Raw genomic sequence first — 23,794 nt, forward strand, 5'->3', positions numbered from 1 at the left:
TCACACAGGAGCAGAGGATATAGGGATGAAATGATGCTGTGGTGGGACCCACTTTCCTAATGGAAAATGAACCCCTGAACAAAGAAAGGACCTGGGCTTATATAGATTATTATGAGAGGTGCTCTAATGAGGATATCAATTTTCTTTGGGCACCCAGGAATTTGAGTTTGTTCTATGAATCAGTAAAGGGGTCAGTTTTAGTGCTTAGGAATTTGGGGTCTCTTTTATGGGGCGAAATGGGAGGGAGTCTAGGATCAGTGGTCAGTTTCTGGGATTTATCTTACTGGACCTAATGGAGGCCTGGTGTCAGTGGTTGGTATCTGAAGGATTTGTTGACAGCCCAGAGACCGCTTTTCCAGGTCTGATGGACACCTCTTCCTCAGGATTTGTTTTATCACCAGGAAATAATGTATTGGGAAAGGATCAATGCTCTCATGGATGGCTTTTCTTCTCGCTTCCCTTTTTCCAGGTCTCACTACTTTTGGGGTTTGTCATTTTCCATATCTAATATGCTAGGCAAGCACTCTACCACTGAGTTATATCATCAGCTTTTTTTTTTATTTCTTAGTCAATTTAGATCAACACTTGTCCATTTTTTTTTATCTTTCCAAAGAACCAATTTTTTTGTTTTATTATTTTTCTTGAACTTTTTTCCTACTCATCTTCTCTCCATGTGTGTGTGTGTGTGTGTGTGTGTGTGTGTTGCTTAGGGTTAAATTCAGGACCTTATACACACTAGGCAGGTGCTCTTTCACTGAATTACATCCCTAGCCCTCCCCTTCAATCTCAGTCATTTCCTTCTTTTACCTTTCTCTTTCTAGAGCCTTACTGGGTACAGTTTTGTAATTTATTTGAGATTTTTTAAAAATGTAAGTATTTACAGCTATTAATTTTCCCCTGAGCCCTGACTTTGCTATATCCCATAATTTTTGCTATTTGTTTTCATTTTTATTCATTTCACAGTAATTTCTAATTTCTCTGGTAATTTTTTCTTTAAGTTGATAGGATTTGTTGTTGTTTTGTCTTGTTTTCTTTAAGCACTTTAAAGATTTGATTACACTGCTTTTGGGCTTTAATTTTTCTCAGGAAAAAATGGACTCTCATTTGTGATTTTCCTCTTCTGTGAATGTCTTTTTTTTCTCTTTATCTGCTCTTTATTTTTGCTCTTTAGTTATTTGATTAAATATGCTCAAGTATGCTAGGCACAGTGGTGCATGCTTGTGATCCCAGTGTATTAGGAGGCTGAGACAGGAGGACTGCAAGTTCAAAGCCAGCTCAGCAACTTAGTGAGGTTCTAAGCAACTTAGTGAGACCCTGTCTCTAAATAAAATGTAAAAAGGGGCTGGAGGTGTGACTCAGTAGTTAAGTGCACCTGGGTTCAACCTCTGGTACCTCCCCAAAAAAGAAGAAAGTAAAAGCTCAAGTATAGTTTCCTTTATATTTATCCTACCTGGAATGTGCTGAACTACTTGGGTTGACAGATTGGTATCTTATATGAGTTTTAAGAAGTTTCTAATAATTATCAAATATTTGTTTTACACATTTCTTTGTCTTCTGGAACTCCTTTTACATGCATTTTAAATCATTTGATAATGGCCCACAGAGCTTAAACTTCCAGTTTCTTTCTCCACCCCTTCTTTATGTTTTAATTTGGATATTTTTTATTGATGTACTGACTTGTCTTCACATTCACTGACCTTTTCCATTGTTGTGTCCAGTTTGCCATTAAACCCAGCTAATGAATTTTTAAATTCTGACATCTTGTGTTTCATTTTTAGCATTTCTATTTAGTTCTTTTTTATGGTGCCATGTCTCTGCTGATATTACCCTTTGTGTGTGTGTGTGTGTGTGTGTGTGTGTGTGTGTGTGTATTGTCCATCTTTTTCCATTAGGTCTGTCACCATGTAGGGATCCAGGGAATCTCCAGAGGCCCAGGAGACATCTATGAAACTTTCAGGTTTTGACTCCATCACAGAATAGTGTAGCCCACATCCCATGTGGGCTACATATCCAGGGTCATTCGGGTGAATTGGGTGGCATGAAGGAATCACACAGACACAGAAAATACCTTTTTTGGGGTGTTTTCAGGACAGCTCCTCTGCCTCACCTTTAAGCTCTCACAAGGGGGGCAAGAGAAAAATATGGGAGGTAGGCGAGAAAGAGGGAGCATGTCCTGAATCCTGGTTTTTATTGAAGACAGCCATTGGATAGAGCATTCCATCCAACAAAGATAAAGGGTAGTATAAAAAAGAACAAGAAGGCAGCCCACTCCCATTGGGTAACGCCCACTCCCAGAGCTTCACTCCCCTGCCGGGTGTAGGTGAAGTCCACCCGCTTTTGTGCACAACAGAAGCCAGTCCCACATCCCCATTGCTCAAGCCTGAGGGTGCCCTGCTCTTATGTGGCAGCTCCTGACAGAAAAGAATTTAAGGACAAGTCAGGTCTTCATAGCAAAGAAGGAAGTTTATTATAGAAAGTCAAAGTTTGTATTTTCAGGGCAGAATGTCAGTAATCTCATAAACAAGAAACCAGGACTTAAGGTCAAGCTTTTATTAGGGTACATAATTAGATAGACTATATTATTCGAAAGGACTGGTCTGCCAGGCATAGTGGCACACAACTGTAATCCCAGCAGTCAGGAAGCTGAGGCAGGAGGATCACAAGTTTAAAGCCAGCCTCAGCAGAAGTAATGCACTAAGTTACTCAGTGAGACCCTGTCTTTAAATAAAATTCAAAATAGGGCTGGGGATGTCAAAATAGGGCTGGGGATGGGACCCAGTGGTCGAGTACCCCTGAGTTCAATCCCCAGTACCAAAACAAAACAGAAAGACTGGTCTTCTTTCATGGCTGGAATTGAGGAAGATCATGTTTCCACTTAGGGGATCTGGTCTGGTAAGTTTTAGCCTATATTAATGATTCTGGGAGGTTAGATAGTCAGGTGACTGTGATAGAGTGTCATGGTCCAATCAAATGTTAGCTCCTGATTTCTTTCTATTGAGGTCTTTTTTCTGTTTTGTCAAATTCCAGAAAACTTACAGGAAACTGGAAAGTTACAAAATAATTTTTGGGCTGTTCATTGAATCATTATATTCTTTTTTTCTGTCTCTTAGACTCTTTTGTCTGACTCAAGAGTTGATTACAAATTATTTGTTCTACAGTTTAACAGAGATATTTTTCCTTTAGAGATGTTAGTCTTCTCTCTGTATCCCTAAATTTCTACCTCAGGTCTATTAAGCATTTTAATCATGGTTTTGTCAACAAAAATTCAGTAGGAAAGAATTTCAGACAAAAATGGAAGCTTTATTTCAATAAGCAGTTTCCTCACCAGGGAGACACAGCCTTCCTTACAAAAGGAAACTGTTCCAAAGGAGCAAAGAGAGGGACTGGCTAATATAAAGTTCCAGACCAGGTACCCACTAAAGACTGTTATGCAAATGAAGGATGCAAGCATGCTCATTCCTAATTGGTTGATATTTAATTTTGACTGCAAATAATAGTTCATTGTTCAGGTCTCCTTGATGAAATAGGACTTTTCAGACTGTTTATCTTGCAGCTGAACAGGAACACGCCTGGACAAAGACCCAAAGTTCAGTTTGTGGTTCTTCCAGGAACACAAAGTTTGAATATGATCTCCAGTCAGCAAATGGTTACCAGATTCTGCAATTTAGGCACACATTTAGCTACCTAGGACCTTTCTTGGAGAATGAGCTTTTCTTAAAATTAACAGTTATTTTAAATGACCCTTTCTGATCATTCAAGTTGTCTGACTACTCTGTGTCTACTTACGTTGACTCTTTTCTCTCTTGATCATGAACCACTTTTTTTTCCTTTTTATGTATCTTGTTATTTTTTATTATATACCAGACATTTTATATGAAAGAATAGTAAAAATTGGAATATATTTTCTTTATCTCCAGAGAGGGATATGCCAGTTCTTCTTTTTTCAGACTCCTAGAATGGGACATAAGTCAGGGTAATCTGTAGTTGATCTGTGTTTGGGCTGTGTTGTAGCCTTAGTTTTATCCATTTTTACCAGTGGCTTCAAATGTTTTGAGGCAGGGCAGGTCTTTCATTAGAGACCCATATTTAAGAACTAAAGATTTCAGCTATGCAGCATTCAGCTGCATCCACCTGCATCCCTACCTCTCAGAACTATCAGAGATCTGTGTTTTAAAACCAGTTGGTAGGTCCTTGGGTCCCTAAGAGGTTCTCTTTGCTCTGGTATCCCACTCAGGCTTTCTGCAATTTGAAAGAGATCAGCTTTTCATCTCCTCCCCTGACCTTTGGAGTGAAGCCACCCTATGTGGTAAAGTCTTGGCATGCCTCTCAGGTGTTTCTTTCAGATCTCCTGTCCAGATCCCAAACTTTAATAGTTGAAAGCTCAGATTGCCTCAAGCAGGTTTGCTCAGCAGTCCTCCTCTTCTTCTGGCTCCCCCCCACACCCCCACCTCTGGTGATTGAACCCAGGGCATTTTGAATGCCAGGCAAGTATTCTACCACTGAGCTACACCCTCACCTCCTGCTTCCAGCTTTTGATAATTGATCCTGGGCCATCCTTAGAAATTTGCAAAAGAGGTATGGAAATTAAAAACTAAAAAAAAGCATTCCAACTCCATCTGCAGCTGGGTTTTTTTAAGATTCTAATTTGCCATGCCAGCTTACATGTACCTGTTAATACAATGAGTGGTTTCTCTTTATAATCTCTGTGTGTATTTGTTTCTATTTCCTCCTGTTACACATTGGATGAATGCAGCTGTGGGTCTCTGCTGTTTGAGAGCTCATCACTTTCTGAAATTGGTTCATTTAGATCTCTGTTCTCTCAGCTCTTTGATTTAGCTTTTTATTTTTAATACAATGATTTTGTCATTTATTTGGCTTATTTAGGTTCTTAGGGTGAGAGAAAAGATCTATTTCAATGAACAAATGAAAAGCAAACCAAAAGTGTGTCTCTCTGTATTGTTTTTCAGATTAATATATTTTGGTGGTTATGGGTGCAGGAGACACAATGAACTTCAAGACTGTTTTGATGTTCATGATGCATCTTGGGTAAGAAAGTAATCACTCCTTACATTTGCTTTTAATTTAGCATAGCCTGTAAGTCTTAGAAATAATGAACCTAATCTTTCTCATTTTAGGAGCTACCAGTTGACACTATGTGAAAAAATGTATTTTTACTCTTATAGATTTGGATTCAGTCAAGGAAGATCTCTCATATAGGGATAATAACTTTCATTGTTCCTCTCACTAATTTTTCTTTATTCTTCTTTTTTTTTTTTTTTTCAGTACTAGAGATTGAACCTAGGGATGCTTTACTACCGAGCTACACCCCCAGCCCTTTTTATTTATTATTTTGAGACAGAGTTCCACTAAGTATCCCAAGCTGGCCTCAAACTTGCTCTACTCCTGCCTCAGCTTCCCAAATTGCTGAGAACATCAGACATGTGTCACCATGTTCAGTAGAATAATTTTTTTTCTAATATCATTAATCACTTATACCTGTTTCTGTTAAATAAATAGATGCTTTAACCCAACTTGGGGGAATTTTGTTTTTTGTTTATGTTTAACCAAAATGGCTATTATTGACAAGCCTCCTATTGGACACACACCAGAATTTTTCATAGCTCAGACTGGCTTCTAAATAAGAATGAACTGGGGGAGGTGGTACATCTGTAATCCTAGCACCTCGGGAGGATGAGGAAGGAGGATCACAAGTTCAAAGCCAGCCTCAGCAATTTAGCAAGGACCTAAGCAACTTAGCAAAATCCTGTCTCAAAAGAAAAAATAAAGAGGGCTGAGTATGTGGCCCAATGATAAAGTACCCCTGGGTTCAATCCCCAGTATTGCAAAAGAAAAAAAATTGATCTCACCACCAAAAGATACACAATAACTCTTTTCAGTTTACCTTCTTTTGAATTTTATTATCATTCTACATTTTCAATGTAAATGTATATAGGTATCTTTAATTCTCCATGTTTCTGCATATTTGAATTTTTAAAATGAAATATTTTTAAAACTTTGCTATTCAAAATATTATTAATAATTTTCAAGAATATAATTTACTATTATTTACACCTAGTTATCTTTACTCATTGGTAAATTCAGTTGTTTTTCCTCCCCTAGTACAGTTAAACTAATGAACATGTCCTGAAGTTTCTGGAGAACAACTAGATCTTTAAATTTGGATTCTAATCTAAGTAAATTGTTTGGTTTATTTGACTTACTTGATAAGTCCTATGAAAGATACATGAAGCTGGGTTTGGTGGTGCCCACCTGTAATCCTAGCAGTTTGGGAGACTGAGACAGGAGGATTGCAAGTTCAAAGCCAGCCTCAGCAATTTATCAAGGCCCTAAGCAACTTAGCGAGACACTGTCTCAAAATTTGAAAAAAAAAAATTAAATTTAAAAGATGGGCTGAGGTTGTGGCTCAGTGGTAGAGCACTTGCCTAGCATGGGTGAGGCACTAGGTTCGATTCTCAAAACCACATATAAATTAATAAATAAATAAAGGTCCATCAACAACTAAAAAAAAAATTAATTTAAAAGAGCTGGTGGATGTGGCTTAGTAGTTAAGCACCACTGGGTTCAATCCCTGGTAACAAAACAAAACAACAACAACAAAAAGATATATAATACAGGTAGTACCTTACCCCTGTAATCTCAGCTATTTGGGAGACAGGTAGGAGGCTTGCAAGTTCAAGGCCAGCCTGGTCCATTTAGAAAGACCCTGTTTCAATAAAAAGGGGTGAGGATGTAGCTCAGTGGTAAAGTACTCCTAGATTCAGTCCCTAGGACCATCAATAAGAAGGAAAAAGAAGAAGATAACAAGGACAATAAGCAAAAAGCATAAGTTTGACTCACAAGAATAAATTGCTTGGTGGATTAGAAGTGATTGGAACTTTTTGGAAAAAGTATAGCCCTGTATAACCTGTATAATCTATATAATTTATTATGGCAAGGATTAATTAGGCCTTGAGCATGTATTTTAAGGAAAAAAAAAGTTCCAAGATGTATAAAATCATTCTGTCCTGTATAAATCCATTCTGTCCAATTATTTTTTTGGTTGGCTTTTGTTGTTGTTTTTTTGTGATGGGATCTCACAATGTTACCCAGGCTGGTTTTGAACCCATGAACTGAAGTCATCCTCCTGCCTCAACCTCCCAAAGGTTGAGATCACAAATATGTGCTACTGTTAGCTTGTCCTCAAAATTTTAAAAAAGACATTCCTTTGAGAAAATGTAAAAATTGTCCACAAATAAAATTATGATTCACTGCAAGCAAGCAATTATATGAGAAGAAAAGTTGTCCAGTGATGCTACTACTTGTCTGAACACCATACTTTTTGGGACACTGGTGTGTGCATTAACTCGATGACTCTGATAACACTTAACTCTATTGTTGTAAATGTTTTTTATTTTTATTTTACTAGTAAATATGTGCCAAGCTGTAACAATAATGTAAAAATTATAAAAGCTTTCAGATATTTTTAAAATTTCTGTTTTAGGAAGAACAAATATTCTGGGGATGGCATAATGATGTCCATGTATTTGATACAAAAACACAGACTTGGTTTCAACCAGAAATTAAAGTAAGTGTTGCAAAAAGTATCCTTCATATTCATATATTCATTGATACATTTTAAATCTTTAAAAAACTCAGTCATTTGGATTTATCAATTGGGTTTATAATCATATACAAAGTAGTTATCTTGAATCTGTCACCAACACCATTTAAAAGAAAATCATATATAGCCAGGTGTGGTGGCATACATCTATAATCCTGGGAACTCAAGAGGCTGAGGCAGGAGGATCTCAAATTCCAGGTCAGCTTGGGCAACTCCGTGAGGCCTTGTCTGAAAATTTACAATTAAAAAAAAAAAAAGGTGGAACTGAGGATGTAACTCAGAGGCTGAATGATCATATGTTCAATCCCTAGTGTCACCAAAAAGAAAGAGAAAAAAAAATTTCTCCAGATAAGATTTTCTAGAAAAAAAAAATCTTATAAAGAGATGCCATTGTGATTCTTTTTGTTTCTGTCATCATTCTTTACCCACAAGTAACATGCCCTAATTTGATAAAAATTCTTTTAAAAGTCATTGTATTACAAAGCCCATGATTTTAAACACCATTTTTATAAACCCTTAAAATCAGAGCAACATACAATTACAGCACAACAAAAATACATTATCCTTGTTTTTTCATTTGCTAGTAACCAAGCACAAATTTAAATTAGTTTAAGCAATTTGGAGTGGCTCACACATCCTACACCAGGAACTGGAGCACATTTCTCAACAACATCATAATACTTTTCATGTCTCTTTGTCTGCTTTTCCCTTTTTGTGTACTTGTTTCACTACAGCTACTGCAGACCAGCTGGGGCCATTTAGGAGAGAACAGGACCCTGGCTATGCCAGTAGTTCTTGGTATAATGCTCTCTCATTGTCTGTATATTAGTCTTAGAAGAAGACTCTGGTTCTACCTGGTATTGTCCCTACTCTTTATAGGACCCCTGTTACCAAGGGGATAACTTGCTGTGTCCACCCCAGGGAAAGCAGGGTATTATGATTGATAAGCTCAATATCCAAAGCCTTACACATACTAAGGTGTAATTGAGCCCAAGGCTTTACACATCCGAGGGTGAACAGAAAGGAATGCTAAGCAGGCAAAACTAACATTGTCTATTAGTATGCACAAGTGACTAAAAGTTTTTACAGTCCAACTTCTGTTGGTGAAAATCATGGAAAGTGCTATGTAAAATATTAAGTGTTATAGAATTTGACCTTCTCTGCAATCTCTTTCCAGGCAGTAAATTTCAGGTTTCCCGTGCTTTTCTGTTCTCTTCATTACATTTCTAACTGTAGAACTAATCAGCTGTCAGTTATTTATAGCTGAAGATTGAATTTTGCTTCAATCAGCATTTGAATTTTAAGATTTGGGTTTTTTATTAATGGAGTAAGAGAGTTTTACCTCTGTTAAGATTTCCTGTCAGCAGGTAGGTGGAGACAAATATTAGTGGGTCTAAGTTTACTGAAACTAATCCTAGATCTCTTTGAGGCCTCTTAACCCTCTGTTTCCTTAGAAAATAAGTCAGAACCTGGAGCTTCTGTGATGGGATAATAATAAAAGCTTTGTTTTGCTAGAAGGGCTAGAAACCAAAACTCTCAAATGGTTCTCTTTCATTTACTTTAGTGTTATATAGGTGAAATCTGAATTATTTCTTATCAAGTTGAAACAGGTATTCAGGTAATCTTAAATGAATAGTAAGTTATGATGTTGGATGTAGAGCTTAAATTTTCCATGTCCGAATTTAGTAGCCAGTGAGCTGAAAAAGTTCATAATGCATCTTGGGTAAAAATATAATCACTCCTTACATTTGCCTTTAGTTTAATATAGCCTGTAAGGCTTAGAAATAATGAACCTAATCTTTCTCATTTTAGAACCTATCAATTTGCCAAAACTGACACTATGAAAAAAAATGTATTTTCACTCAATAGATTTGGATTCAGTTGGAGGAAGGTCTCTCATCTAGTGGTAATTGCTTTCATGAGTTGCAGGATAATTTCTTTTCTTACTTCATTAATCACTGATACCTAATTCTTTTAAATAAGTAGAAGCTTTCGCACAACTTGGGGAAATTCATAAACACATAGAATTATTCAAATGATTCTTCCTTCAAATTTCTCTCCTTCCCTTTCTTCCTTCTGTATGTCTACCTTTCTTACTTTTTAAAAAAAATATTTTTTAGTTGTTGATGTACCTTTATTTTTTATTTATTTATACGTGGTACTGAGGTTCAAACCCAGTGCCTCACACATGCTAGGCAAGCGCTCTGCCACTGAGCCACACCTGAGCCCTACCTTTCTGTCTTTCATACTGAGAATTGAGCCCAAAGCCTTACACATGCTAAGAACAGGCTCTACCCAGAACTACATCCCCAGCTCCTTTTTCTTAAAATCTTATTCATTTCTCTACCCATTCTCTCTTTTACCACCAATTAAGAACTTTTCTAAAGAAAAGATCTATTATTTTTTCAAAGTAAAATGTAGAGAAGAGTTATTTAGTGTTAAGAGTTTTAGGAAGCAATAAAGTACTGTTTGACAAGGCAATAGTGAAATTCTTGTGAATTTGAGGAGTTTGGAGATCATATTTAATTTTTTAGGCTCTGAAATCACCCACTATACAGTGCTCACTTCAAATTTTAACTGTGTGTGTGTGTGTGTGTGTGTGTGTGTGTGTGTGAGAGAGAGAGAGAGTATGTGACAGAATTTTTAATTTGATTTTTAATGGTCTTATGTTTCCATCCAAAATTTATGTGAATTTTATTTTGTTTAATAATGTCTGACATTTTAGAAGAGCACATTAAAATTAGGAAGAGTAAATTTTATTCTTAAAGAATTGTATTTGCCTATATTATTGTTTGGAATGAACTTCTGTGTAGGGTTTTTAATTGAATTCATAGGTATGGATAGCTTACTGATCAGGTGTGTCTCATACTAAGCATTGGAATGTGACTATATTACAGATGATTTAAGTCTTTGTACTCTTCTAATCTCTGCTTGCAGGGTGGAGTTCCACCACAGCCACGAGCCGCGCATACGTGTGCAGTTCTTGGAAATAAGGGTTATATCTTTGGCGGACGTGTTTTGGTTAGTGTTTTTAATGGAAATGGTATTTTTATGTGTGGTGCTTGTTATAAAAATTAGCCACTGATTTTGTGGAACAATGGAATATTCAGATAATCTAGAGACTAAAATGACATTTAATAACTTTTATTTATCTTTTATTTTCAAAACAGGCCATATACAAGCAATCACAGATGATTATAAATCATATTTTAATGAGAAAAATCCTTCACTTCAGTCCAGTTTCAGAAAAGTTTAATTTTTATAATTTAAACCCTGTTTGTTTAAACCCATTTCTTCCTTTGCCCTTTGACACATTAATTTGGGAGCTCAATATTAATTTTATTAATGCTTTGCATTATTTCCCAATATTTAAATTTCTGATGTTGAGTAGGATAGATATAGTCAATTTTTAATCTAAAACTAACATTTTAAGCCGGGCGTGGTGGTGCACACCTGTAATCCCAGCGGCTCGGGAGGCTGAGGCAGGAGGGATCACAAGTTCAAAGTCATCCTCAGCAACTTATCAAGACCCTGTCTCAAAGGAACAAATAAAAAAGGGATGGGGCTGTGGCTCAGTGGTTAAGCACCCCTGAGTTCTATCCCTCATACAAAAAGCAACAATTAATATTTTAGACCATAAAAGATATAAAACACTGTCCAATTTAACACTTTTATTTTAGCAAACTAGGATGAATGACTTGCACTATCTAAACTTAGACACCTGGACTTGGTCTGGACGGTAAGTTTGAAATTTTAGTATGTTTTAATCTGTAGGTGTGTGTGTGTGTGTGTGTGTGTGTGTGTGTGTGTCCAGCCATAATCCAAATTTGTGTTCCTAAAATTGAACTGGTATTTTTTTTTCAGATTATATGTCTAAGCAAGGAATATACAGATGTAAACAGAACTTGTTCTTTAACTGAACTATATAAAACATGAAAATACTAACAGTTGAGCCAGGCACAGTAGCACATGCCTATAATCCCAGCGGCTCAAGAGGCAGGAGGATCACAAGTTCAAAGCCAGCCTCAGAAACTTAATCAGGCCCTAAGCAACATAACAGGGACCCTGGCTCAAAGGAAAAAATTAAAAGGCCTAGAGATGTGGCTCTTTGGTTAAGTGTCTCTGGGTTTAATCTCTGATACCCTAAAAAGAAAGAAAAAACTAACAGTTGAAAATAAATTATGTGGGCTGGGGTTATGGCTTAGCGGTAGAGCACTTGCCTCGCAATTGCGGGACTCTGGGTTTGATCCTCAGCACCACATAAAAATAAATAAGTGAAATAAAGATATTAAAAAAAAGAAAATAGATTATGTAAAAGTACTGGTTTTACATAGATTATCAAAGAAAAGGGAATAAAAGTAAGTTTTCACTTATCAGATAAAAATAATTATAATGACAGTGTGTGGTAGAACGTAACAACATAATTGGTAGTACAAATTGGGGCACTTTTTTTTGGAAGGTAGCCTGAAAATATGTTTAAAATATAAAATGGAAATCTCAACTGCTTGGGAGGCTGAGGCAGGAGAATCACAAGTTTGAGGCTACCAGGACAATTTAGGTGAAACTTTGTCTCAAAATGAAAAGGGCTCGGGATATATCTCAGAGATTGCTTCCATAGCATGTACAATGTGCTAGGTTCAATCTCCACTACTAGAAAAAAAATACACATACACATATAATTGCACATATATAAAGACATACGTGTGTACGTGCGTGTGTGTGTGTGTGTGTGTGTGTGTAATTTATTTGATTCAGATTTTTCCAAAAACAATGACAAAGGTATGTGTATGTGTGTGAACATGTGTACATAGCTAAAAGATGTTTCAACATTATTAATAAAAACCAAAATTGAAATTAATTTTCGTGTCTGCAAGTAGAGATTGTTTAAATCATGATACCTTTGCCAGTAGGCTGTTTTGCTTCCAATACCAAAGGAAACCATGTTTTACAGAAATATTATACAGCATATTATTTGAGATAAAAAAGTTACAGAACAGATTATATGCTCCCATGTGTGTACTTTTAATAAATATATGCATTAAAGTCTTAAAGAGATATACCAAATTAATATTATTTCTTATTGGTGGGATACAAGATTATAAGAGAATTCTCCTTTTTAAAAAGTATTTTAGTGGTTGTTAAATGCTTTATAACCAAAGTGTTTCTAATAATAATTTTTAAAAACAATAAAAATAAATTACATTCTCTAAAACTGGCCCATGTTGCTATGGGGCATTCCAGAATGCTGAAGAATAGTGTTTTCTTTTCTCCTGGTTTTAAAACTTTTTGCTTCCAGATTTTGTTTATGTTTTTTATTTATGTTTCTGTTTTTTTAAAGAAGAGTTTTGTTGGTTTGAAAACTTTAGAGGTTTATCCTGCATCTGCAATGGTATGCATACTTTTATTTTGAAGGTAAAGTAGCTAGCATTTTCAGGGGAAGATAATGCTTTCAGAACTTATACAACAAGTAGACCAGAGTAAAAACAATAGCATGTGGAAACCAGCTAAAAACACAAAATTAAACATGAAACAACAGTTTAAAAAAAAAAAAAAAGAGACATGAAAATAATTGTGTCAAAAAATGGGAAAGTGTGTTTATTAATCAACAAAAGTGATGTTAAATATGCATTGTGAATTAAATGGAAATTAAAATTTAATTTCACTCTGTGTTCTATGAACAAGTGAAATGGACATTAAGTGAAAATAAATTGTTCAAGTTTATCTAAGAATTTAAGAATGTTTTATAAACACTCTGAGATGATTAAAAACCTTTTATTTTGCCGGGTGCTGTGGCACATGCTTGCAGTCCCAGCAGCTCAGGAGGCTGAGACAGGAGGATTGAGAGTTCAAAACCAGCCTCAGCAACAGCAAGGCACTAAACAACTCCGTGAGACCCTGTCTCTAAAAAAAATACAAAATAGGATGTGGCTCAGTGGTTGAGTATCCCTGAGTTCAATCCCAGTTACCCCCTAAATAATAATAAACAAACAAATAAATAAAACTTTATTTTGACTAATGCAGTTGAAATAAAATAAATTTAATTAAAATAATTAAATTTTAATTATTTTCTCTTGCCATAGGATTTCTATTAATGGAGAAAGTCCAAAACATCGGTCATGGCATACTTTAACACCAATAGCTGATGATAAACTTTTCCTATTTGGAGGACTAAGTGCAGATAACATTCCATTAAGTAAGTCAGTTAAGCATATAAAATATCCTCTCATTCCTTTTTCTTAATTGTATTTCATGCTTAAAGTGAAGTAAGTCTTCCTTTTTTTCTTTATCCCTGACTTCATGCTTGCATTACATTAAGAATTGAAAAAAAAGAGGTCAGGTGAGATAGCTCAGTGGTGGAGCATTTGCCTAGCATGTGTGAGGCACTGGGTTCAATCTTTAACACAAATAAAATAAAGTCATGCTGTCCATCTACAGCTGAAAAAAAAATTTTTTTAATTGGGAAGAGAAGCTCTCTGCTTCAATATCCTTGGATCTTCATGTACTTCTTCTTAAGAAAAGAAGAAAAGGGTGAATCTAGCTGAATTAAAGCCCCTTACCACTGTAGTATTCTGTGATTCTGTGTCCTCCTGGGTTTTGATACAGATGCTTATACTGTAGGCTGGAATGGAGATTAGAAGACCAGCCTTCCTAGAAGGCTCTGGAAATACAAAGTGGAAATCCAGTTTTTTCTCTTTTGTTATAGAATTATAAAGGAAAGTATTAACAGAATTTTGTTAACTACTTTCACTGCTGATCCTAATAGCTATGGGTTTTGTAATTGTGTTTTTCTTTAAGCAGTAAAATTGTGGCATCAGGGTAAATGAGTGACCAAGAATATTCACCTCTTGGTTTGACGTGTTGGATGTATTGTATTTTCTTAACTCAGAAGTTTTCTATGGTTAAAGATGTTTTTATCAAGAAACCTATATAGGCTGGGGCTGTAGCTCAGTGACAGAGCACTTGCCTAGCACTTGTGAAGCATTGGATTCAATCCTTACCACTACATAAAAATAAATCAAATAAAGGCATTTTGCCCATCTACAACTACAAAAATATACTAAAAAAAGAAACCTATGCAACACTAAAATAATTTGTATAATTTTATATGAAATCTGGAAACAACAATTTTTCAACAGGAATTGTTCATATCAGTGATGCATTTAGCGGGGAGTGTGGGCCACCTAGTTTTAGAGCTGGTTGGAGAAATAACAGTTCCTGGTAGGAGATGGTAATATTCTTGCAGATTATTTTTTCTCCAATTTATGAGCTTTTTAATTAAAAGAAATTTGGAATATAATAAAAATTAAGATGTACATTTTGCTAGAGGTTGTTTAACATTGTTAACTTCACGAGATCTAAAGTTTTTAATTCCTATTTGCTATTTTTGGCCATTGACTATGGGAAATTAAATATCTTAACTTTTAGTCTAGTCAGTTTCCTCTCTCATCAATTAAGTTTAAGATCTGATCATATGGATAAGAATTATCTTCTATTGACTGATAATGGCATTGTGCTTATGTAGAGTGTTCATTTTTTAAGCAATCATACTGAAGTGTGTTTGGGGAAAATGATAGGAGATATAGGATTTGATTTATTATGAATTCAACAATAAGAATAACAGAGATAAATGGAACCCATTTGGCAAAACAGTTTTTTTGATGGATTAATGCTGGGGATTGAACCCAGGGTTTTGCAGGTGATAATAAATGCAAACACTACTTCTGAGCTACACCACCAGCTCAAAACCTTGATAGTTGTTGCATCTAGGAGGTAGATCACTCTACTTTTGTGTATGTTTGAAATATTTATAAAAAAGATATGCATACACAGGAAAGATAATCATATAAATGTAACATGATAAATATGGAAAAACATTAAAATTGTATCCAAAGGACTAATTAAACTGTCATAATATTTCAGGTGATGGTTGGATTCATAATACAATAACAAATTGTTGGAAACAACTTATACATTTACCTAACACAAGACCCAGGTAAGTCTAGTAGTTGACAAGTAGTAAAATAATTAATAATTTTTAAAGTATTAAGATAAAGCACTAAATTTATACTGTTTGCCACTTAAATATAAAACATTAGGAATGATATCTTTCACATGAGCTTTATGTTATATAATTCAAATATCATTTTAATTATATCTGACTGTTAGAAATAATCTGTGTAGTTTTTATCCATATTTGCATATTTAAAAATGTTATTCTTTTAGGTAAATTTGTAATCTTGCCTGATAAATATGAAAAAGATAATTTAAAATATCTCATAATTTTAATATTTTAATGTTAATATTTTTAATCAGTAGATACTAATAGGGTTGGCTTAATAGTAGTAATTTGTTTTTAGAAGTTTAAAGAAATTTAATGAGGAAATTTGATTTCATATTGATCTAGTAGATGGCAAATTATTATTTTGATTGCTGGTCTAATGTATTCATTAATGTGAATTTTTTTGAAAAAGAAAATGTTAGATATTTATAGTATATTATAATAAAAATTATAGTTACAGTATACTATTATTATATTAAAGAAACCACAGTAGTATTGTATTTCTTATTTTTTCAAATTTGGTTGAATAGTATAATAAAAAATATCTTCATAGGAAATTCAGATTCAGCACATAATCATCATTGTAGTCAGTAACAAATTTTATGCCTTTCCATGCCATGTATTTCAGATTTTTTAACTATAGATGATTTATATTAGTGTGCAGTCAAATTAATGATATGTATTTTTGTTATTTAATAAATGATAATTTTAAATAACTTTTTTGAGAAAAAGACTTAAAATATTTATATATATTTTGGTATGTATATCTATGTTAATATTTACTATATATTTATAATCTATCAATATACTTATAATCTATAACTTATATTTACATATTTGATTATTTTATTTTCATATATAAAATTCATTGGAATTTATTATTTTAACAATTGTGGCTTTTTTAAAATATATTTGTTTAATTTAAAGAGTTTTATATTAAGATATGGGGACCCAGATTTCTAGTCCTTGCTCAATTACTGTTTAGTTTTTTGGCTTTAAAAAGTCACTTAAAGAAGCTGAGCATCAATTTCTTCATCTGTGAAATAAAGGAGTTGGACTAGATAATCTCTAAGTTTCTCTTAATTTTTGATTTTATAAATATGTTAATTATAGACCAAAGTGGTAGTAAAAATGTTTAATTTTTAAATTGCTCCTATTTTATATTTCAATTCTTAATAATTAGAGCAACACAACTATTATCAATAATATACTAGTTAGAACTAGAGCTATGTAAAGAGATTTCTTTTGATTCAGTTGATGTGTCATGTAAATAATATGCTTTATTAGAATGTTTAGGTGATAAGTTTAGAGCAGCTGTGAGAGGACATAAACTATCAGTCTGTAGAAAAAACATCAGGTTCCAAGCTAGATGTCACCAAAATCAAGGCAGGAAAGGCTTTCCAGTGTTCTTCGATGATGAAATCCAGGCCAGAGTTTCCATAAGGCAGATAAGACAGAGGCAGATCTATCTTCAGGTATGAGGTGAGGAGGAGAACAGGTGGGATACAGTTGAGTGTAAGGAGAACATATATATATATATATATATATTTGTGTGTGTGTGTGTTTACTAATTTTTATGAAAGTGACAATTAACATCTAAATGCATTTTGTGAAAACTTTTCCAAGATATAATTTGAAATGTAAGCTGCCCAGTTATCCTCTTAGAACTCTGAGACAGGGATTCTTAATCTTAGCATTATTGACATTTTGAACCAAATAATTGGTTCAATAATTGTTGTTAGGGGTGTCCTGTACATTGCAAGATGATTAACAGCATCCTTAGCTTTTACCCACTAGATGTGAGTAGCACTGCCTTCTCTCTCCCCAAGTAGTGACAACCAAAAATATCTACAGGTGTTGTCAGAAGTCTCCTTGGGGGACAGATTACCCCTGGTTGAGAACCACTGTTCTACAGCATAACACTATCTTCAGGCCTTACCTTAGATAAAACTATGCCTGGTTCAAAGACCATCTGTAAATCCATACCTAATAACCCATATAAGTGGTTGTCAGCAAGGAACCTTTTTTATGTGTCTGTAAAAGATACGAGATAAAGTGTTGGCGTAGAGAGCCAAAAGCTCCGCTGGATCCCATGAGTATTGCCAAAGCCATTATATACATAGCTGTCTCTCTAGGAAATTAATCTATTCCTTTCCTTATATGGGGCATTCATTATATTCCATTTCTTTTACCTAATCTCTCTTCTAATCCTCCCCAAACCCACACATAATTTGGGTTCTTGTTGAGAATTTATGCCAATTTGCATTCTAACATATAATTTGGAGAACTGAGCAAGTATTTCCAAAAGAACATATCTAATAACTTGATTTATCCTGGGTCCCAAGTGCATTTGTCATTGACTGTGGCATGATTGAGGAAAATATGTGGCTTAACAAATTATACATACTCCTACTGTTTGCACATGCAGAAGTTAAGTAAAAGGGATTAATGTGCTAAAAAATAAGTGATGTGGTAATAAAAGAAATGACAATATATAATTGTTTTGGGTATCTATTACTCTAGCAATTTGGTCTATTAAGAAAAGTAATAAGGACTGGGGATATAGCTCAGTTAGTAGAGTGCTTGCCTTGCATGCACAAGGCCCTGTGTTCAATCCCCAGCACCACCAAAAAAAAAAAAGTAATGAGTCAAAGCAAAGATTTTGTAAAATCCTTAGTTTCTCATGTGAAATTGAGAATCTGCATGTACTTTGATATTTTTGAGAGGTAGAGCTTTTGGAAATTATGAACTTTATAAATAAACTAAATATAAACTAAACTTTATAAAATTTTTCTTGGTAAAGTAAAATTGGAGATGGACATGAGCTATCAGACCATTTACAAAAGAACATTAATTGCTCTACTCCTTTGTGAAATAATTTGCATATTTAATCACTGAATAAATTATATCAGTATTTTGTGTTTGCTTTTGCTAATTAAGATTTTTTTTTAGCACCTACTGGGTACAGAATACCATATTGGATATTTTTTTAAAGAAGCATAAAATTAGCATACCCGAGTTTCAGTGGTTTGCTGGCATACAGTTACAATTACTCTCAAAGTTGAGGCACCTAATGTATAGCCTTTGCTGATTACTACAGGTGTAAATACTCCCTTTATAGTTGATTTCAAGATATTAAAATGATTCTGAGCTGGATGAAGATATGCACAATTGGTTCACCTAGCCAGTGAGCCTGTTTCAACATACCACTGTGGCAATTTCTGACCTCACAGACCTCATGGTCTTTTTAGGGAGCAGGAAGACAATTAAAGTAGTATATAGAGCAATTAATCTTCAAATGTGAGTTAGTAAAGCACAAAATAAACATGTAAATGTTGAAAGATGCTGATCAGAAATGGCAGCAAAACCAGTTAGATGGATTATTTGAAACACTTCCTTCATGTTGAGCCTGTTTTTTTAAGGCCCAGAGAAAATGACTTATTCTAGGCCTAAGAAAAAGGCAAACAACAGCTGGGGATATACTCAGTTGGTAGAGGGCTTGTGTACAAAGTCCCTGGGTTCAATCCTCAGCACACAAAAGAAAAAAAAGGGGGGGGGGCAGCAAACAAAAGCCTGGAAGTGAATATAAGTTTTTTCCTTAGGGTAAGCAAGGAAGCAGAGTTGGTTGAAATAGAGGACTCACTGGGGAGAGGCAAGAATTAACATTTAGGGGAAAAAGAAATAATGACTGATCATAAAATATTAGGCTAGAAAAAAGAGTTGGCAGCACAGATGCTTCCTAATCAGGAAATTCCCATGCTAACTGTATTTTACACAATTTACAAGATATTTCAAAATAACTAGAAGAGTCTGAAGGTTCTTAACACATAGAAATTATAAATGTTTGAGGAGATAGAAATGTTAATTATCCTTATCTGATCACTACACATTGTGTACATATATTGAATTATTGTACTATACCTCATAAATATGTACAAATATGAGTCAATAAAATTCTTAATGGTCAGATAGTAAAAAAATTTTTGAAAAGTATTTGAAAACTATTATTTATTAGATATATGTAGCTAGGGAGATTAGAGATAAAAAAAAAATAAGGAACATATGGTATTCTGTACCCAGAGGGATGAATGATTTGACAATAGAAATGTGAAGAGAGTAGCACATTGGATTTGTCAGGTTATGTGAATAAGCAGAAAAGAAAGAGGCAAAAGTAATGAGAACAGTAACATGGCAGATGTTAATAAGAGAATTGGGAAAGATGCCTCTGTAAGCAATAAGGGGGTCAGTTCCTTCTTAATTTATTGTATTTTGAGGATAATATGTATGAAAGGAAAGGGTTAAGAAAAAGGTTGGGGGATATAATAGAAAGAGTTATTGGGAATCACCTCTTTAATCAAAATGATACAATTTAAAGAACTCTAGAAAAATCTTTAAAATCTAACCCCTTTGAAGATATGCCAAAGGTTCAAGTTCAGTCATGCCTGTTTTAAAATGGATTAATTTTAGAGTATACAGTTTATAACTGACTTTATGTAATGTACAGTTTCTTCTTTGAAAGTATTTCACCCTGTTTATAATTTTCAATTTTAGGTTATGGCACACAGCCTGTTTGGGAAAAGAAAACGAAATAATGGTGTTTGGTGGGAGCAAAGATGATTTACTTTCCTTGGATACAGTAAGAAATCTTATAACTAAATATTTCCTCTGGAATTATGTTATTCAAAATAAATAACTACCCAACAAGAATACTGCTATTCTAATACTGCAAAATATAAAATGTTACTCTGTGGGGTTATTAATCCTAAGAATGAGTGGCTTTTGTAAAACATTTCAGGAGTTTTTGGATTTAGAAATCCAAATAGGGGGTCTGTGTTATGGGGTTATGGCTCAGTGGTAGAGTGCTCACCTAGCACGTGCGAGGCCCTGGGTTCAATCCTCAGCACCACATAAAAATAAATAAATAAAATAAAGGTATTGTGTCCAACTACAACTAAAAAATAAAATATTAAAAAAAGAAGTCCAAATAGGTCTATTAATTTCATTAGTTATTACAAAGAGCTTTTTTCTTTGAGCCTTTTCTTTTTTTCTTTGAGTAAGACTCTGTCTCAAAATGAAAACTAAAGAAAGGACTGCTGGGGATGTAGATTAGTAGTAGGACACCCTTGGATTTTACCATCAGAAATGAAATTAATTACTTAAAATATTAAAAACACAATTTTGTACTTATATAGCAAAATTTTTGCCTAGCTTGTGCAAAGCCTTGGGTTCGATACTCAAGACCACAAAAGAAAGGGGAGGGGCAAATTTATATTTTGTCTTCTCTCTTTTGTCACTAGAAATCTTCTTTTCTTTTAGATGACAAAGTTTAAATTATAACTAAAATCTGGATCACAAATTATGAATTTCTAAAGATATATTTGAAAGGATTTATAGAAATTTTCTGTTGACCCTTCTACCATATTAACTTTTAAATGAGAGACTCATTATTCAAAAAATCTTCAGGATCTTAATTTTTTTAAATATTTTTTTTAGTTGTCAATGGATATTTATTATTTTTTTTAATATGCAGTGCTGAGAATTGAACCCAGTGCCTCACACATGCTAGGCAAGCTCTGAGCTACAACCCCAGTTGCTTAATTTTTAAATTAATAATTCTCAGGAAGGGAGCTAAAGGGTTTAGTTCAGTGGTACAGCACTTATCTAGCATATGCAAGGGCCCTGGGTTTGATCCCTAGCACCACAAAGGAACTATCTTAAAAAGGGAGATAGGATAAAGAAGATTTTGCTTTTTTGTTTGTTCGTTTTTTATGTGTGTGTGGTCTGGGAATTGAACCTAGGCCCTTGGGCATGCTAGGCAAACACTCTACCCGGAGCCACATCCCCAGCCCTAAAGCAGAGATTTTTAAAATAAGAACAATTTAAAGAAAATGCTTCTGTTTAAAAAAAAAAAAGTGTTTATAAACCACTACTTGTGTCACTTTTTAACTCACTATTCTCAGAAAAGAACATATTTCTGATTTTTAAATTTGCAATTATAAGCTATTGATTAGGTAGAATTTTGGCCACTGAAGTTTGGTAACCACATACCCAAAATTTGTGCATAGCAGGTGTATGTGTACATATATATGTGTATATTTGTGGGTATCCTTGTTTGCGTGCATGCATATGTATATGTGTTACCAGTCAGAGATTTATTTGCTGCTTTATGCTATGTTTTTACATGTGTAAAATACAATAAAGCATTATATTATTAACTCAATGTTATTTTTATAAAAATCCCTGATAAGACCTTTCTTATGTTTTAGGGTCACTGTAATGATTTATTGATCTTTCAAACACAGCCTTATTCACTACTCAGGTAAGCAAATCCAGTATTTTTATATATACATGCTAGGAATGTATCATTTCCTTTTTCCTCCTTTTTTGGAAGAGAGATATTTTTCAGGTAGTTTGTATGACTTGAACCTAAGAAAATATTTGTCTTTTTAATAGTAAAATCAAATTTATGTTGGTAAATCATATACCAGTGTTATTATTTTTAATTATAATAAACAGCCAGGCATCATGGTTCATACCTGTAATCCCAGAAGCTTAAGAGCTTGAGTCACAAGAATCATAAGTTCAAGGACAGCCTTAGCAATTTAGCAAGGCTCTAACAACTTAGTGAGACTCTGTCTCAAAATTAAAAACAAAAAAGACTTAGGGATATAGCTCAGTAGTAAAGCACCTGGGATTAAATCTCTAGTACCAAAAAAAAAAAAAAAAAAAGAAAAAAAAAGAAAAAGAAAGAAAGAAAAGAAAAAGAAAAAAGAAAAAAATTAAAATATATAGTACAATCACATTTTTTATTTTGTTTATAAAATTGCTCTTAGTTCATTTGGTAATATTAAGCATACTGTAGTTCCTTAATTCTAATCCTTCTTAAAATTTTTAACTTCTGAAAATCAGAATATGTCATATTGATCTATCTCCATATACCACACACACATACATACATTCACACATTTAATATAGCAGAATTTTTTTAAACCTCAAAGCCATTATTAAATTGGTGGTATGACTTATACTTTCTTGGCTCATATGTTCTTGCTCTAAAAAGGAGTGTGTTGCTGGTCAAGGTGACACATGCCTATAATTCCAGCTGCTTGGGAGGCTGAGGCAGGAGCATCACAAGTTCAAAGCCAGCCTAGACAGCTTGAAACCTTGTATCAAAATTAATCAATTAGTTAATAGGTCTGGGGTTATAGCTCAGGAATAGAGCACTAATAGCACAAAGAGAAAAATATAACTAGATAATGTATGTTTTGGTCAGCTTTTTTGCTGCTGTGACCAAAAAACCTGACAAGAATAATTTTAGAGGAGGAATACTTTATTTGGGGCTCACAATTTCAGAGGTCTCAGTCCACAGATGGCTTGCTCCACTGCTCTGGGCCCAACAAGAGGCAGAACATCATAGCAGAAAAATGTGGTAGAGGAAAGCAGCTCAGGACATGGCCACCAGGAAGCAGAGACAGACAGCTCTGCTTTCCAGGGACAAAATGTGTACAGGAAGGCATGTTCCCCAATGACCCATCACCTCCAGCCATACCCTACCTGCCTACAGTTACTACCCAGTTAATTCCTATTAGGGAGTTAATGCACTGATAAAGTTAAGGCTTTCATATCCCAGTCATTTCACCTCTAAACTTTCTCACACATGAGCTTTTGGGAGACACCTAATATCTAAACCATAACAATATACAAGGCTGATGCAGTAGACTATAATCCCAACTACCTGGAATACTGAAGCAGGAGGACTGCAAATTCAGGGTCAACCTGAGCAATTTAGTGAAACTCTGTCTCAAAATCAAGTTTCAAAACAGGGATGGGGATATAGCTCAGTGGTGAATCACTTGCCTAGCATGTGCAAAGCCCTGAGTTCAATCCTCAATCACACACACACACACACACACACACACACACACACAATGTATGTACAGAGTTTTCTGGGAGGATTGTAGGAAAAGCCCCTATTTTTTCCTGCCTATTGACAGTTGGGAAGAAGGACTTAAAAGAAGTTGAAGTTGCCTAGCAAAAAGATGTGGATTTTATGCAGTGAGAATAATATGGGTGAAGGCATATGAGGTGTTGAGAAATAGAAAGAGATGACATGC

General features: G+C 34.4%; 1 protein-coding gene across 1 annotated transcript in view; it reads left to right on the forward strand.

Moving 5' to 3' along the window:
• The window catches only part of Klhdc1 (kelch domain containing 1), a 47,156-nt gene that overhangs the window by 19,514 nt on the left and 3,848 nt on the right, over positions 1 to 23,794 (forward strand). The window contains exons 5-12 of the mRNA XM_076850252.1: positions 4,968 to 5,046; positions 7,502 to 7,585; positions 10,559 to 10,642; positions 11,302 to 11,360; positions 13,702 to 13,814; positions 15,542 to 15,614; positions 20,232 to 20,316; positions 21,947 to 21,999. Of these exons, the coding sequence (XP_076706367.1) occupies positions 4,968 to 5,046; positions 7,502 to 7,585; positions 10,559 to 10,642; positions 11,302 to 11,360; positions 13,702 to 13,814; positions 15,542 to 15,614; positions 20,232 to 20,316; positions 21,947 to 21,999 (630 nt within the window). The remainder of the gene's footprint in view (positions 1 to 4,967; positions 5,047 to 7,501; positions 7,586 to 10,558; positions 10,643 to 11,301; positions 11,361 to 13,701; positions 13,815 to 15,541; positions 15,615 to 20,231; positions 20,317 to 21,946; positions 22,000 to 23,794) is intronic.

Source organism: Callospermophilus lateralis, chromosome 3 (assembly GCF_048772815.1).
Source record: "Callospermophilus lateralis isolate mCalLat2 chromosome 3, mCalLat2.hap1, whole genome shotgun sequence".
Classification (NCBI taxonomy): Eukaryota; Metazoa; Chordata; class Mammalia; order Rodentia; family Sciuridae; genus Callospermophilus; species Callospermophilus lateralis.